This window comes from Sturnira hondurensis, unplaced genomic scaffold (genome assembly GCF_014824575.4).
Source record: "Sturnira hondurensis isolate 20B ecotype Veracruz unplaced genomic scaffold, ASM1482457v3 Scaffold0006413, whole genome shotgun sequence".
In the NCBI taxonomy this organism is placed as follows: domain Eukaryota; kingdom Metazoa; phylum Chordata; class Mammalia; order Chiroptera; family Phyllostomidae; genus Sturnira; species Sturnira hondurensis.
The window spans coordinates 40,459,629-40,476,060 of record NW_028079044.1 but is presented as its reverse complement, the minus strand read 5'-3'; the positions used below and the strand labels follow the sequence as shown (position 1 = coordinate 40,476,060).

At 40.6% G+C, this 16,432-nt stretch overlaps 1 protein-coding gene across 5 annotated transcripts in view; it reads left to right on the top strand.

Moving 5' to 3' along the window:
* Positions 1–16,072, top strand: part of TAF2 (TATA-box binding protein associated factor 2) — a 61,161-nt gene extending 45,089 nt beyond the window's left edge. For 4 of the 5 annotated variants that reach the window (XM_037048448.1, XM_037048446.1, XM_037048450.1 and 1 more), the window contains 6 exons: positions 133–242; positions 726–955; positions 2,229–2,384; positions 2,872–2,977; positions 5,761–5,883; positions 14,634–16,072. In XM_037048448.1, coding sequence (XP_036904343.1) covers positions 133–242; positions 726–955; positions 2,229–2,384; positions 2,872–2,977; positions 5,761–5,883; positions 14,634–14,896 — 988 coding nt within the window. In that variant the 3' untranslated portion in view covers positions 14,897–16,072. The remainder of the gene's footprint in view (positions 1–132; positions 243–725; positions 956–2,228; positions 2,385–2,871; positions 2,978–5,760; positions 5,884–14,633) is intronic. The other variant, XM_037048449.1, reaches the window with a different exon arrangement.
* Positions 16,073–16,432: the final 360 nt, after the last annotated feature.

Sequence of the window (16,432 nt, the reverse complement as noted above, 5' to 3'; positions counted from 1 at the left end):
ATGAAACTAAACCTAAGCACAAAGCTAGATCTAAGGAGGGAGATGGTAAGATAGGAAAAGGGAACTACGGGTACAGGTAATTTTTAATGTTTTTATTGAATGGTCAGCAAAAATGTAATGTTTCTTTTTCAGACATAAGATTCTAAACATGTTGACTAAGAACCCGCCATTTACTAAGAACATGGAGTCTCCCTTATGCACTGAAGCCCTGGTCGATCAACTTTGGAAACTTATGAATTCTGGTGAGACAGCAATGGCTTTCGAAAAAAATTTTTATGATTGGATTATTTTCATTCTACAACAGGTTTTCAATACTTAAAGAGCCATGGTTTATTTTTTGTGTTCTTTTTGAAGTAAGATGCTTATAACACCTTTCTTCACAGTGGTGGATGTAAATCATTTCCTAAGGATGTATTTATTATACCCTCTAGGTATTCATTTTGTAAAGAAGAATGGTGTGGTGATAAAACATTTTCCCCGTTCTAAAATTCACTAGTTCATTCACTAACATTTATTGTTCCTGTAGCAGTTTATAAGCATCTGTGCTAAGATAGGATGCATCTTTAAGGTAGAGGGTTTGCCAGTGAGGCCTGAAGATCAACAGATGGCTCCTTTTAAGCATCATAATCCTTTCATTTCTTCCTTCTGTGCAAGTTCTGGAACAGTTAAAACTGTGTGGTTAAATGTGCGTACTGAGTTGTATTCCTATCCTGTTTCCTTCTTAGGCACTTCCCATGACTGGAGGCTGCGGTGTGGTGCTGTGGACTTGTACTTCACACTGTTTGGTCTCAGCAGACCTTCCTGCCTGCCCTTGCCAGAGCTGGGGTTGGTTCTCAATTTAAAAGAGAAAAAAGCCGTCTTGAATCCAACCATAATTCCAGAGGCCATCGCAGGCAACCCAGAAACTGCAGTTACTCCAAGTAGCCACGCGCAGCTGGTCGGATTTCAGAACCCTGTAAGAGTCACGTGTGTTAGAGAAGATGTGGTTTTGTTGTATAGAGCTCTCTAGAGAAGAGAACTTCTTCTTTTGAACTGACAGATTTTAAAGCCACTGACAGTTTGTTTTGTACCTTTTTAAAAACTGCCGGCTGACGCAGTTTACAGAGTGTGCTGACAACTGCGTAGCACTGCCAGTCCATTTGCCCCCCTCGTGATGATGTCACGGTTGTTTGTGCTTGAGCGTGGAATCTCTTCTTTGAGTACTAGGCAGCTGGAGTGAATGGCCCGTCACATGTTACCCTTCTTGTCCACGTGTGGTCGTGGCAAACTGCGTGAACCCAAGGGGCCCTGACTCCCCCCGCCCCCACACACACACTCTGTGTAATACCTGGCACAGGCCTGAACGTGCCAGGTGCCTGACAGATGTTTCCTGAATTAAATAAATAGAAAACGAATGATCAGGTAAATGAGTCATCTGACTTGGGAGGAGATTATGCATTACATTTAAAATTTGTCTGTGTGTTTGCTGTTTCTAACTATGCGTTATAAAATTACCAGACATTTTGTGGATAGACCTTTAGAATATATATCAATCATTTTCTTGTAATTTAAAGAACAGGTTTTAGAAATGTTTTTTTTTAATTAATGATAAACTGTCCCCACTATGTCAAGCTTCATTTTTCACCAATATTTAGACCAGGTTACTTGCCTGGCAATTCCCTACTGGTGTTTTGACACTTTAAAACTCAGGTTATCTCTATTCTAGTTAGAAATAGTCATTTAAAACTGCTCACTTAGATTTTCTGAAATATAATTGAATTTATTTGTTGTAAATTTAAAATGTGTCGTATCGTAGAGTTTGGGTTATAAAGATGTGACATAAATCTTTCCATAGGAAAAAAAGTATCTCATTAAAGAGCTCTTACCGATAGATCTGAATAGTTATAAATCTGTGGGAAGGAGTATGTTTATGAGTCTTGCCGATATATGTTAATTTATCCACATTCATACTTGGAGTCTTCGGTATAAAAGGAGAAAACGCACCAAAAGATACATTCTTTTGGGAAAGCTCTAACCGTTTACTTAAATAACTTTTCTCCCCCACCTCTCAAAAAAAAACAAAAACCCAGCAGACAGAAACAGGTAAAATTTATGTTAAGCCCATTGCTGATAACTTTTAGGCACTGGGCATGCTCTAATCTGCATGGTTGCTCTAGCTCTTAGTTTTCAGCTGTAACATGAGCTATTTGTCTTCAGAAATCTAATTTTGATCTTAAATATTGCCGCAGGAAGATGATCACCTTGCCAAGGAAGCATCATGTAATATATCAGCTCATCAGCAGGGAGTGAAGAGGAAGTCTGATACACCACTGGGGTCCCCACTAGAACCTGGTCAAATACTGGAGAAGAATGAGGATAGCAGTAAAGTCAAACTCAAAATCAGAGTAAGAAATACAGGTTAAGCCTGTATTAACAGTGTAGGATATTCACCTTCTTGTAAATCTCTGTGAATATTTGCAGTGGTTTTTCCTTAGTGACAGATGGGACAGACTGAATCACAAAAGCACCCAAATGTCCATCTCTGAAACGTTCCAACCAGTTGTTCAACTTCTGTTATCACGTACCTCTGTGTCTGGGGAGGAATGATGTGTGCACGACCCACCCCAGCTCACTGCTCTCCCGTGACATAGGACTAGATTGTAGTTGCTGTTAAATTTCAAGTAATTTTCAGTCAGCTTCTTTCGGAGGCTGGACCACGTAATCTTTTCTCTCTCTTAATACTTTTTTGGAGAAAAAGACACTGCTTTTCCTTTTAAGATTATTTGGGGGTATAGCCTATGGCCTCTCTGCTACTTTTCCTGAGAGCTGAGATCCAAACATAAAGTGATGTAACAGCCCTTTTTCTCTTTTGTTCTTATGTGTCTGTTGTAGTTTTCGAGTTCTCAGGACGAAGAAGAGATTGATATGGATACTGTACATGATAGCCAGGCCTTCATTTCTCATCATCTGAACATGCTCGAAAGGCCGTCAACTCCAGGTGAGATCAGCGTACTGCGGTCACTGGGATGATTGAGAGAGTTTACCCATCACTATTCTAAAGAGTGTTGCTTTATTTATTCACTTTTACTCCTCTCCTGAAGATGATAAGTTTATTGGTTTTAGAGAGAGAGACAGAAAGAAACATCAGTGTGAGAGAGAAGCATTGAGCAACTGCCTCCTGTACACACCCTGATTGGGGACCGAGTCCTAGTTATGTGCCCAGACCAGGGATTGAACCTGCAGCCTTTGGTGTACAAGACGTGCTCCAGCCCACTGACTCCCCCAGCCAGGGCTTGGTTTAATTTTAAATGAAAAACTGTAACGTTTAAAAGTAGCTGGTATAAAATAAAATATTAGATCATTTCAGATTATAACACACATGAGCAAAGAAATAAAAAATGTTTTGATTTTCAGTTTTATTTCATTTTTTAACATTTAGATATATTTATACTTCTGGATTTTTTTTAATCCATCAGATTCCTTCCAATAGCTTTAATTTCTCTCTCTAGTACACTTAACCTAAAAGTTCAAATAAAATACTAGGTTTAGTTTGTTTTTAATAATGTAACCATAATTTTGTTTAAAATTCTTTGACTGAAGTTGATGCTGCTCAAACTAACAGCAACTTCCTCCTTTTTTGCCTGCCTATTTTACATAAATCATCATAGGTTTTTGCATACATCTCTCAAACATAACCTTTCCTTTTCAAAATACTATGTGAGACAGTATTCAGTTGGTATACTAAAATTTATCTTATTATTTCCCTGTTGGTAGGCATTTAGGTGTTTTTGGCTTTTATTTGCTACAGGTAATTCTGTACTGCATTTCTTCATACAAAAGCGTTTGTTTCTTTTTTATCAAATTGCATTGCTTTGATATATTCCCCAAAATATATTGTTGGCAAAATGATTAATTTTAGTTATATTATGAGATACTTCACTTCAGATTGTCTTAGTTCTTGATATATAGTGTGGTAATTCTTTTTGAAGGGATTACACATAGTTTATGTCATCAGCATTTTTTAATTTTCAGGAATAAAGCTTAGATATAATTTGCATGTAAGTTGTGGGATACAATTTTTTTAAAATCTGTGAACTGCCACCCACCGTGACGTCTGTACTTCACTCCACGGCACCGCTGGTCCCCCTTTGCATCTTCCCTGTCTCTGTGCACTTGCCTTTGCACTGCAAGTAAATGCTGTCTTGATCTTAGTTTTCTTCTTAATCATTCTGCTGATTTTTTATTTCTATTTTTTAAAGATTTTATTTATTTACTTTTAGAGAGAGGGGAAGGGAGGGAGAAGGAGAGGGAGAGAAACATCCGTGTGTGGTTGCTTCTCACATGGCCCTCCCTGGGGACCTGGCCTGCAACCCAGGAACATGCCCTGACTGGGAATTGAACTAGTGACCCTTTGGTTCTCAGTCCAGCATTTAATCCACTAAGCCACACCAGCCAGGGCTCTGCAGTTTTTTAATAGTTTGCAGCACAGATGTATGTTTGCTCAGTTTTTGAAGTTTTTGGAAATGGTCTGGCACTTGATATTAACATGGTTTTTCACTCAACATTATGCTTCTAAAATTAATTCGTATTGATATATAAGGTGTAATTCATTACTTTTCATTTATCATTTTTGTATGTCATAGTTTTATTGTCATAAATACAATAACCTAAAAGATTAATTAACTATAAAATAATTTATGTTTATCTAATAATATATTTTTTAAATTATGACTTTTTTCCTGGGTACTGTTTCTGATTCTTTTTATTGGAAAATCCTATGCATACCCCATGCTGGTGGTCTTTTATAATATTTACATATGAATGAGTTTTTTTTCTAACATGTTACCTTTTGGCAAAGGTCCTGGTATCTACCTTGGTTGTCATGTTCGTTTGGCTTTCTGTTTAGTTTCAGTTATGAGGCCTAGACCATTTTTCACTCTCTAGTAACCTAGGGTGAGCTACTGGAACTGACTTCAGTTTGAGAACTGACTTCAGGTCGGATATGAGCCCAAGACACATTTGAAAACTGACAGGTCCTGAGTTTCTTGGCTTTTATAGTTGTAAGAGATCATAACAATTATTTATCTCTTGTATCTATTTTATAGATAAGGAAATGTGCAGAAAGATATCAAATGACTTGCCCTAAAGAATACATCCAGTAATAGCCAATTCAGGGCTAGACCCAAATCTTAAAACTTTTCTGTGTGACTAATGAAGGAATTGAGACACAAAGAGATAAATGTTTCACCTGGCCTATGTATCTTATTTGTTGATAATTTGGAATCAGAACCTGGGTCTCCTGCTATCTTCTACAATGCCATTCATATTGTACTATTTAAACATTTCCTATTTTAAATACCTTCTGTAACCCCTAAGTTATTTTATCTACATATTGAGTAAATATTATAATGAAATTTATTAGCAAATTGGGTGGGGGGGGTAGCTAGCAATCTTTACTATATGCAAAGGTCTATCTAAATATTAAGAAATGGGACATGGTTTCTGCCCCAGAATATAGAATCCATTTTACATGTTCAGCAGGCCAGTCAGACTTACTGTCTTTCTTGAATGTGTATTGTTCTCAGACTTAAATGTATAGAAACCCTGACAGAGTTAAAGCAAATGGTATCTTCAGCAGTAAAAACAGTGTTCTTTTTATTATTTGAATTTTACTATTGAACTGCTTCTGCTTTAAAGGTTAGCTATAAAAGCCTATCAGGCTTTTTTTTCCTTTTGGGAAACGAATAAACTTGTTCATCTTTTCCTTCTTTGGTGTTTTAGGGCTCTCTAAATACCGGCCAGCTTGCTCTCGGCCTGCGCTGATGCCCCAGCACTCACTGGCCAGTGACTGCCCGCCCGTCGCCAAACCCCAGTGGGGCATGGAGCTTGCACGGAAAGGAGCAGGTGAAATTGTGGTGGTGGTTACTTTTTTGCCCAAGAGCAAATCTATAAACTTCACAAAATGTCTTTCTCTCTCTCTTTTTTACATTCAATGTTATATGAGTGTCAGGTGTACAAAAAATTTGTTAAGTTAGGAATACATTAAAATACAGATCTGAGGACTTGTTTTTCTTGCAACATATTGACTTTAAAGTATCTAACATAAGGACTATTTTAAATTAGGCTTTTTCGCTATTTCAAAAATAATATATTCCTACTTGGGAAAACTTGGAAATAACAGAAAGTTAGAAGGGAAAGGGAAAAATTATCTCATGTCAGTCAAAGATACCCATTATGTTACATTTTGCTCTTTCCTTGTAGTGCTTTTTCTAAGAATATTAAATAGGAAAATGTCAGCTTCTATAGGAATCATTAACTCTGTCCCTTTGTCCTTTAATAAAATACAAAACCCAGCCACTTACTTATCCTCTCTCCTTTCCCTGAACATTTCACAGTTGGTTCCATCATGGCAGGTTGGTGCTGTACCTAGAAAACTAATGTGTTTTGACTTTTAAATTATTTCACATTGTTCAGGCTTCTTTATGAAGGTGATTCAGTGGAGATCTGTTTATTACCTATTCTGCTATTTTACATTGTCTTCCGCTTACGCTGTTCTTCCCTTGTTTGAAAAGAGATTATAATCCAAGTGAAGAGTGAACAGTTGGTGTGGATGAAAAGATCCAGTCTTGGAGGAACAGGGAGTGAAAAACAAGATACATAAGCAAAATCACTTTTAATGAATAGTTTTTCCAAAAGTCATTAATCTGGCTTTAAAATTTCAGTGGATGGGTTTTGCTTATATAAACCACGTTTTTATGATATAAACAGCAGAGTAACTGTTTGTTGATTTGAGGAGCTTAGGGAACCAACTGTGACTAAGAGGAGACTTCAGACAAAAGCAATGTCCCAGAATATTTTGGTATTGCGACGCCAGACCACTGGGTGCTTACATCGCTTGGTGTACTTTGTGCGTTTGTCATGGTAGGTTCACAAAGTGGATTTCAGAAGGAAGTCAGCTGGAGACTTGAGCACTTACTTTGACAAGTGAATTTTGACATTTTTTTTAACCATTGCTGATTTTGTGTCCTCTTGGGTATTGAGGGGTTTCTTTTGTTTGTTTGGTTTTGGTGTAATTTTGCTTTATTTTCATTATACTTACTAAAATGTTACTAGACGTGAACAGTTTTTTACATTTTAAAAATGATAAAATTTAGGGTGTTTCACACCTCTTGATACAGCTTGAGAGTGATATTCTCCCTGCTGTTTATGCCTTTAAAAGAAATAAATACTGACTGCATTTCCACAGGCAAATAAATAAATTCCTGTTGCAGAAAGTCATCTGAGCTTGTGTTTGGTTTATCTTGGTGACAGGGCACACTAATCTATGTAGAAGGACATGGTAACACCTTCTTGTACCCAATGATGTGCTTTTGTATCATGCCATATTTCTTTAAAAATATATTTCTTAATTTTTGGAGAATCTCTCTTTACAGTCTCACAGATCTCCTGGCATCATACGGGGAGACTGGGGAGGAGAGAGAGGGCAGGTGGTAGGGGAATAGAAAATACCATTGTCCTGTAGACACATTATTATATTTGATAGATAACTTTCCCAAACCAGCCAGCAAAAGCCCTTCTGACCTACACCTGAAGAAAAGTATGAAGCCCGGCCACCGTGTGTAAGGATGCTTCTGAGAGAGGGGGCACTCTCAGCTCTGCCATTGGGAATGGCAAGCACAACCTAACCCAAGTGAACTTGGCAATGAAAGAGGAACTTCCTCTCTTCCTGCCTCCCAGTGGGAGGGTCTTCTTGGCCCCAGGGCTGAGGGTTACACGTTCACAAAAGGAACACAGAAAGAACTGAGGTGAGGGAAGCTGTGACTCCCCTTCAGCCTCTAGGGATCCTAGATTAAAGTTCCCAAATGGGGTTTTCTAGGCCTTACTCAATTCATTCAACTGAGGCAAATTTTTATAACATTTTTTTGTACTTGGCTAAAAATGGAGGGGTTACATGTAAAAATCTGGGTTTCCAGCGTCTCTTGAAAAAGAGTGAACAGAGAGGCCCTTTCAGATAGGGATGCTCTGTGTCATCGATGCTGCTCATTTGCACCTGCTTGTCACTGTGCCCACCTGTGCTGTCAGGCTGTGAGTGTGGGGCCCTGTCCCCTTTGTTCCTGAGCTAGGGTGAAGTCCGAGGTGGGTCCAGAGCCCGCAGGCCCGGTGGAAACTGAGCACTGGGGGGAGCTGCAGATTGCACTGAGAGAGGTAGAACGAGCACAAGGGTTTAGGTCCGATAAAGAAGAGCTGGAGACTGTTCAGAGGAAAGTCGTGGCTTATCGTTTTTCACCTTTCTTCCAGTTTTGTCTTTTCTTGCACGTGATAGAATATTTTAGGGTGCAGATGATACATGTGTGGAAGGTGAAGCCAGCTGGGGTAAGAAAGAAGTGGCAGAAGTATTTTTCTTAATTACTGTATGCGATTTCTTTTCCCTCTCCCGAGGTAAGGAAGGGGATTTGGAGAAAGGGCTCATGGTTCCCATGGGGATCGGTGAAGCCTACCGTGTCTGTCTCCCACCGCTGCAGCCTGGTCTCCGCCCCAGCTGTTGCTGTGATGAAGAGAGGAGGAGTGACTGGGGGCAGAAGCTGAGGAGACTTCCTGCCTTCAGGGGCTGCTGCCCGTGCAGTGCCTTCTTCCATAAGTCAGCCGGGCAGTGCTCGGGCGCACGAAAGCCTCTAAAACAAAAGCCGAAATGCTTGAGGGCCCTACAGTCCTTTCTTTTGAAACTCTAATATGGAAAACAGACTTCGCTTTTTTCCTTAAGTTTTAATGACATAATTCTACACTTTATTTTTTATAGTGATCTAAAGAATCCAAAGAACAAACTTTCCAATTCTTCTAATGGAAACAGCAGGTTTTGTTAAATTTAAACTTACACCTAATGTGAATGAATTCAATAGGATTAACAACAGGGTCCTCACTGTCTGATATCAGCACTTTGATCCACGGGCTGAAAACCTTCCGTATTAGACTTTCTATTTGTTTCGTTTGTTCTGCATTTGTTAAAGCGACAGCAGCAAACCCTAACCCATGGTGCATTTTTTTAGGTCTCCAGGAAAGATTCTGTGTTGGGTAGAACAACAAAACTGAGCATGTGTTTGATTCTTTCTGTGTAACATGAACTAGAAAAATTACAACGTAAAATATGTGTGTGTAGGTGTACCTACATCCTTTGTCTGATATATCTGCTATCCTACAACAGAGACATGTATTTCTGGTCACTGAAAGGGATCTAATTAACTTAAAAATGAGTGGGCCTCAAGTTCCCAGGCTTCTTACAAGCCCCTGCAGTAATATGAGAAATTGTGTGTGTGATGTTTGTGTCGGGGATGGTAACGTGCACTTTTCCCACACTGGAGGTGACCTCCTTATGCTGGTGTGGAGGTAAACGTGTGTGTGTCCGCAGTCTGACTGTTAATGCGCACAATTCCACATGGGAAGGAGGTTGCACTTTCTTGTCACCTTAGAGTAGACCTGGTCAGAGTTAGTCAGGAAAGATCGAGATTAAGCAAGCAAAATGTGTATTGTCTCTAATAAGTGAAAACCTAAGAGCTAAAGATAAAAAAAGAGCTAAAGGTAGGAGGAGGTGGTAGTGATGGTACATTAGGTCTTGTCAGATGCACTGTTGATACAGATACTAGTCTAACAAATGTTAGAATATGCCTTTGTGCATTTGTGGGGCAAACTTCTGGAAATGAACTTTTTCAGTTAAAGAATACGGACATTTAACATTTTCATGGATACAGCCATATCGCTTTAACTTCTCCTTTTTAAGAAATGCTTTGTTATGAAAAGCTGAAGTAGTCGGATGAGTATAATGAATCCCTAATCTATACCCTTACCCATTTCCACCCTTCTGAATTATTTTGAAACAAATTTCGTGTGTCATCCTTTAAAATAATTTAGTATGAGGGGAGGAGGTGGGGTAGAGGTGGAAGAGGGTATAAGGGGGATGGATGGTGATGGGGAAAATACAATAAAAATAAATTATTTAAAAAAAGAAAAAACAATTTAGTATTTATCTCTAAAAGATAAGGACTTCAAAAAGTCATAACCACAGTAATATACTTCTAAAAAATTGAGGTTTTTTGTGTCATTAAATTAGTCACTGTTTAAATTGTAATTGACTCATAAATACCATATTTTTATTGTTAACAGTTCATTTATTTAAATCAGTGTTCACATAAGGTCTACATATTGCAGTTGGCTGATGTATCCTTTATGTCTTTTTAAATGTAAAGTTTTCAGTTGATCTCTTTATCTCTTTATCTCTTTTTTCCCCTTTACAATACACCTGTTAAACCAGGTTTTTCATCCGTGGTTGTCTTTCTTTTGCTAACTGTGTACCTCTGGTGTAGTTAACGTGTTTGAGTCCTCGTATTTTCTGTAAATTTGTAGTTGTATCTAGGAGCTTAACAGGTTTATAGGTACTGGCGTGTTCTTCAATCTGGAAGCATACAATGTCTGTTTGACTTTTTTTATAAGGTTAGTCATTAAGATGTTCGAGGCTTAGGTTCGTTAACTCTGAGGGTTGTAAGATGGTAATATTCTAATTTATCTTTCCTTTTTTATTTATAAACTGGATTATTTTTATGAAGCTCCATTCTCCTTTATCTGTTATTTTCCAGTGGTATAGGTCATGTAGGAAAAAGAGGAAGCCTTGATTCTATTTACGGAATACTTTAAAAAATAATGAATTGGCTAACTAGCATCCTCCAGTATGGTCCATGACAGTTATTATCCTCACCATCATTCAAACTGGCCCACCTTTGGACGGTGAGAACCTCCTGAGTCCACTGAGAAGACTTTAACTTCCTTGCTTTTATACCAGGTTGTTCAGACTCATCTTATAAATTATCAACCCAGACCTGCAATCAGCCATTTGTTCTTAGGAGCCCTGGTTCCTAACACTTTCATCCTTAGATTTAGCTAATCCATTGACTTCATAATAAGACTAAATACCAATCAAGAGAAATTTAAGATATATAATCAAGTAACATTTCTGATGCGAAGTATGAGGCCACTAGACGAGAACTTCGTATTGTTGAAGCAGTTTGTTTGAAGTCTTCCTTGGAAAAGAGCTCACCCACGACCACTTGGTTGTCCACTTGGCAGTTGCCTCTGCTGGAAAGTGCCTTTTCCAGCATCACCATTGGCTTTGCCGCAGTCCAAGTAGCTTGGCAGGTGTTCAGGATCAGATGATGAAACACCCCTCAGTGCGGGAGGGGACCGCAGGCTCCCAGTGGTGCAGACAGCTGGCTGGAGGGCTGCTGTGTGTGCGGATCTGGACTGACTACCTGATGAGCAGGGCCCTGGAGAAGTTTGTTTGTGAGGTTTCCTGGTCACCTGTCGCCTCTCCTCGCCACCTGGCTCTGTGTTCCCTCTGATACGGAACTGCTTGCTTACTTGTATAGACTTGTGACCATATTCATGTAATTTAAAATCATACAGTGCAGTGATTTTCAACCTTCTTCATTTCATGGTACACAGAATCTAATTACTAAAATTCTGGGGCACATCGAAAAATGTATTTTTTGCCAGTCTGACAAAAAAAAGCTTATTTTTGATTCATTAACATTGTGTGGCGTGGACGGCTATTGTGTTAGCTGTTGTCATTTTTAATTTGACAGTCTAAGGGAAAAGAGGTCAGTGCCCCTCATAGATAGTCAGGTATTGCATGTTTTAAAAATTCTTGTGGTGCACTGGTTGGAAATCACTGACGTAGTGGCGTGTTTCATTGATACTCTATAAATCTGGTATCTCTCAAAGTTTTTCTTTTAAAAAAATATTTTATTTATTTATTTTTAGAGAGGGGAAGGGAAGGAGAAAGAGTGGGAGAGAAACATCAAAGTGTGGTTGCCTCTCATGTATCCCCCACTGAGGACCTGGCCTGCAACCCAGGCATGTGCCCTGACTGGGAATTGAACCGACAACCCTTTGCTTCACGGGCCCATGAGTTTTTCTTAATTTGAAGAATATCTGGGTTCCAATGATTGCAAAAGATACAGACCCCCAAAGTTGCTTCTACATATAAATAATCTCTTTTTAGTTACCTTTTTTCTTATAATTAGTGTTAGCGTTACCAAAAACTGAGGAATATAAAAAATGTAATTTTATGGTAGCAGGAACTTTGTCTGACTTGTTCACTTGCTCCAACATTTGGAACAGCGCCCGACAAAAAGGAAGTACAGTCGTCAGTCAGCACCATGTGGGTGATCCGCAAGGGTTTCTGTGCTTTGTCACTCTGCCTTCAAAATAGGGACCTTCAGTTGCATTTAGTTGGTCTAAGCTCACCTGACCTTCTCTTTACAAAGAAACACAAGCTTTGCAGGGGTGATGAGTAGTGTAGGGCCGCTGCTGTGCGTCACACTGGGTTACAGAGGTGAAGCAGACAGCCTGCCTCTCCTCAACATGTTAGGAGCCCGAGGAAAGGGCCCCAGAGGCGGAAGGTGTGCTGCAGGTGCACGGTGCTCGCGCAGCCGGGCAGAACGGTTACGAGCACAGGTTCTGGTGTCGGGCCCTGGGGTTTTTTGTAGCTCAGATCTGCTAGCACGACCTTGGGCAAGTTACTGCATTTCTCTGCTAAATTTCCTCACCTATGTTATGTTGCAGGAATACAAAAGAACTGATGGGGGTTGCATTTTTGGGAAAGGTTCCCCCCAAAAGCATTTGAGCTGAGTTTTATATTATTAAAGAGCCTAAAATGTGTTTTCTTTTCTGTTACCTTACTATAGGTTAGCTTAAACATTACTTACTAGAGATTTTTGTCTCTGATTCCCTCCACTTTCCACCCCCAACTGATTGAACCTTCTTCTGTTTCACTCTGTGTTTTGTCTTTTTGTTACTCAGACGTAGTTACTCAGTTTCTTCCTTCTTTGCTAGTTTGTAAGCTTCAGGAGGACGCAGGTCTGCCAAGTTCACTGTTATCTCTAGTCGCTATGTCGTTCCTTATATGCGTTAAATGAGTATGTGAGTCAGAAGAGAAACCAGGGAAGGGTATTCAAGGCACAGGGAGCCGCACCTACAACACATAGTTATGAAGGGCCTGGAGAGAATAGGAAGGGGTAGTGGCCAATAGGGCTGGGAAGGTTAATTCAGATTATAAATGGTCAGTAAAATTTGTGTTGGAAGTGGTTTCAGAAAGTTTCTGTGGTGATGCATTTTTTTTTTAAACCATGGTTTGGGCCTGGCTTAGATCAGAATTAGTGCTGAGAACTTATCTTTAAAAAAAGAAAAGAAGCTACTGCGGTCCACTTTAGTGAAAAGCCTAGTTTTTTAGTTTGGATCAAATACATCTTTTCGGGAACTTCTACTCAAGTTCAAGGAGTTAGAACTCACTGAGTGTTTAAGCACATCATGATGATCAGCTTTGTTTGGGGGGATCACTGTGCAGCAGGGTCTCCCCAACTGAGCACTTACTGACATTTCACCCCGAGAAGTCTTTGTTGTAGGGGCCGTCCTGTCAAATAAACCCTTGGGGGCAACAGTGCCCCTGGCCGAGAAGCACTGCTGTGCCGCTATGTCAGGTGTGCATTTGAGTATGAGATGCTTCAGGCCGATAAACCTGTTCACAGGAGACGAGGACTGATAATCCAGGTGAAGTGAGAGAGTCGGAGTCAGTACACTTGCAGCCAGGATTGGGGAGGGGGCAGATTTAAGAGATACCTGTGAGAATCACCAAGATTCGGTCACTACCTAGGTCTAGGAAAGAGCCTGAGGTGACTCCTAGGCTGGGTCCTGAGTTGGCTGCGTGTAGAACACTGACATTAACCTAGAGTATCATGTCAAGCGCTTCTCAGGGGGTGGCCCACCTGAGATGGGGTGGCCCATCCGATGATCTGGCCTGGAGGGGGGCAGATCTCAGACACTGGAGACTGAACACCACGGTTGTAGATACCTGGACCGATAGAACATTAGAAATGGAAACTTTCAAAGACATTTGATCCTCTTTCTAGGTGAGATAGAGAATAGGGTAATATGCTGAAGGTTGATCGCAGAGCCTGTTCCAGTGCACAGGTCTCCTAACTCTCAGGCCTCATTTTTAATGACGCTGCTTGTTCATTGAGTGCAGACATTCTCTACACCCTCCCTTAAGCGCGCTGAACATCCTTGCAGAGTTTACTCTGCCTGCTCCTAGAAAGTATCTCAAGAACCTATAAAAGTTGGGATTTTTGTTGAGCTGTCATTGTCATTCACTTAGTGTGACACAGCCTGTGTGTGTAAGCAGTTCTCCAGGAGTCCCAGACACAGTGCTGCCCTTTCCCCGCCCCCGTGCCTTCGGGAACAACTATAGTGGAAGGAACCAAGCTTCTGTCGACCAGGGTGGGTCTTACTCTGTAACATGCGTGTAATCGTTACCATCTCTGAGCAATACTTTAAAATAGTCAATGTGAGTTTTTAGAAAATGGCTTGGTAACACACTGGTGTGTGTCATAACTTGTACAGATGACAGGAGTTGTACAGATTCCACTCGTGGCCCTGATACTGGAAACCCCTGTGCGTACTTGTGTGGGTGCTGCTTCCCCCGATCCTGTGCATGCCCATGGAGGCAGTAAACACTGGGGACCCCTCCTTCCGGTACTGTCATCAGCTCCCTCCGACTTCCGTTTCACTTCCCTGTTGTCACAGGCGTTCACTAGGTGTTCTTCGTCTTGCAGGTAAAGAACAGTCCCCTTTGGAGATGAGCATGCACCCAGTGACAGCGGCCCCGCTCTCGGTGTTCGCGAAGGAGCCCGCCTCCTCCAAGCACAGCGACCACCATCACCACCACCACCACGAGCACAAGAAGAAGAAGAAGAAGCACAAACATAAGCACAAGCACAAGCATAAGCACGAGAGCAAAGAAAAGGACAAGGAGCCATTCACTTTCTCCAGCCCCGCCAGCGGCAGGTCTGTTCGCTCTCCCTCTCTCTCCGACTGAGCAGGGCACGAGTGGGCCTTCCCCCAGTGTCTGAAAGATGGATGTGAGTAAAGCTTTGGCCTCTGTACAGAGTGATTAAAGGGGAAAAACCTACCACCCATAGAAATTCAGAATCCATTTGAATTCTAAGCCTCTGATTGACATCATTTATACAATTGGGATGTGATAAGGAAAATGTGTCTGTGCTCTGAATAAGCCGTGTTATCCCATTTCCTCCTTAAAGCGTGCACGAGCACACCCCTGCCCTCCCCCGCCCCCCTCTCCCCCCCCCCCCCCACACACACGGAGCGAACCTCTTTCCATCATGCCCTCATGGCCAGCGGCAGGCCCACTCACGTCACCGTCTGCATGTGCACTGCCGGAGTTGGTTATCTTTGAGGGCCTGTGGTGGGTGTGACCAGGCCGAGTGTGAAAACGAAGTACTGCCACGTCTCGTGAAGCCCCTGTTGTCAGCGACTATTGACACTACTAGGAACTACTGAAGAAGACAGGAGCTGCTCCGTAGGGATCTGCTCCCCGGCATGTTTTTGTGTGTTAACCGTAGAATCTGAGCATCCGAATTGATAAACAAGACTACGTGATATTTTGTTTTGCCCTAAAATGCTGAAATTTTCAGAAGCAACTTTTTAAAAAAAATTCAATAACTTTTTTGATAATGCACTTGGCAGTTACGATGTAGGGATTGAAGAGAATTATCAAATCCAGTTCTCAGGTTGCGATGCTTATGTTATTTTTTTCATTAAGTATAAGTGAATAAGCCCATATGTAGAATGCGTTTGCTAAACAACAATTTGCACACCCAACACATTCTAAAGTGATTTCTGTATAACACAAATTATGCCGTAAAACGGTGTTTACATACTGTTAATGAACTTGGACATAGGCAGTTTGGCCCTCAAGTGAACATACCATAAGCATTTTAAAACATAAGAATGTTTTGGTTTTAAACATCAATAGTTTATGTGTTTGTATGTTTTTTGTTTTATTTCTGAATTTACCATGTGCTTTATTGTTTAAAATTTTTCATACATGTTGTATGTTTATCATTTCCCTTATCATTAGGAAGTTTGGAAGATACTTCTTCCCAGAATAGATATTCCCAAGGGAACCAATAATGGCAGACTTTTAAAATACTTTTATTTGTATTTAACTTGTTTAATAAATAACTTTTTCAATTGATCATTCTGCCTTTGAGTCTTTTTATACCTTTTTGTTACCTTTCTCCATGTGTATTTCGTATGCCTACCCACAAAATGTGTGGGGAGTTGTTGTGGATGGGTGGGCTTTGAGCCGCCCTGTCAGGCAGAACAGTCTCAGCAGGCAGAGACGGGTTAAAGTTCCCCTGAAGAAACTGTTTTCCAAAGCATGGAAGGAAGCCAGGCCATGTTCCGGAATTACAAGTCTGCACGGCTGGCCAGGAGTATAAGCGAAGGGAATGTGATTTAAATGGCAGCAATTTGAAAATTCCATTTCGCTGAGTGTTCACTAACTAAAATTATGTTTGAACAAATGGAATATCTTGGGATTCAGAGTACA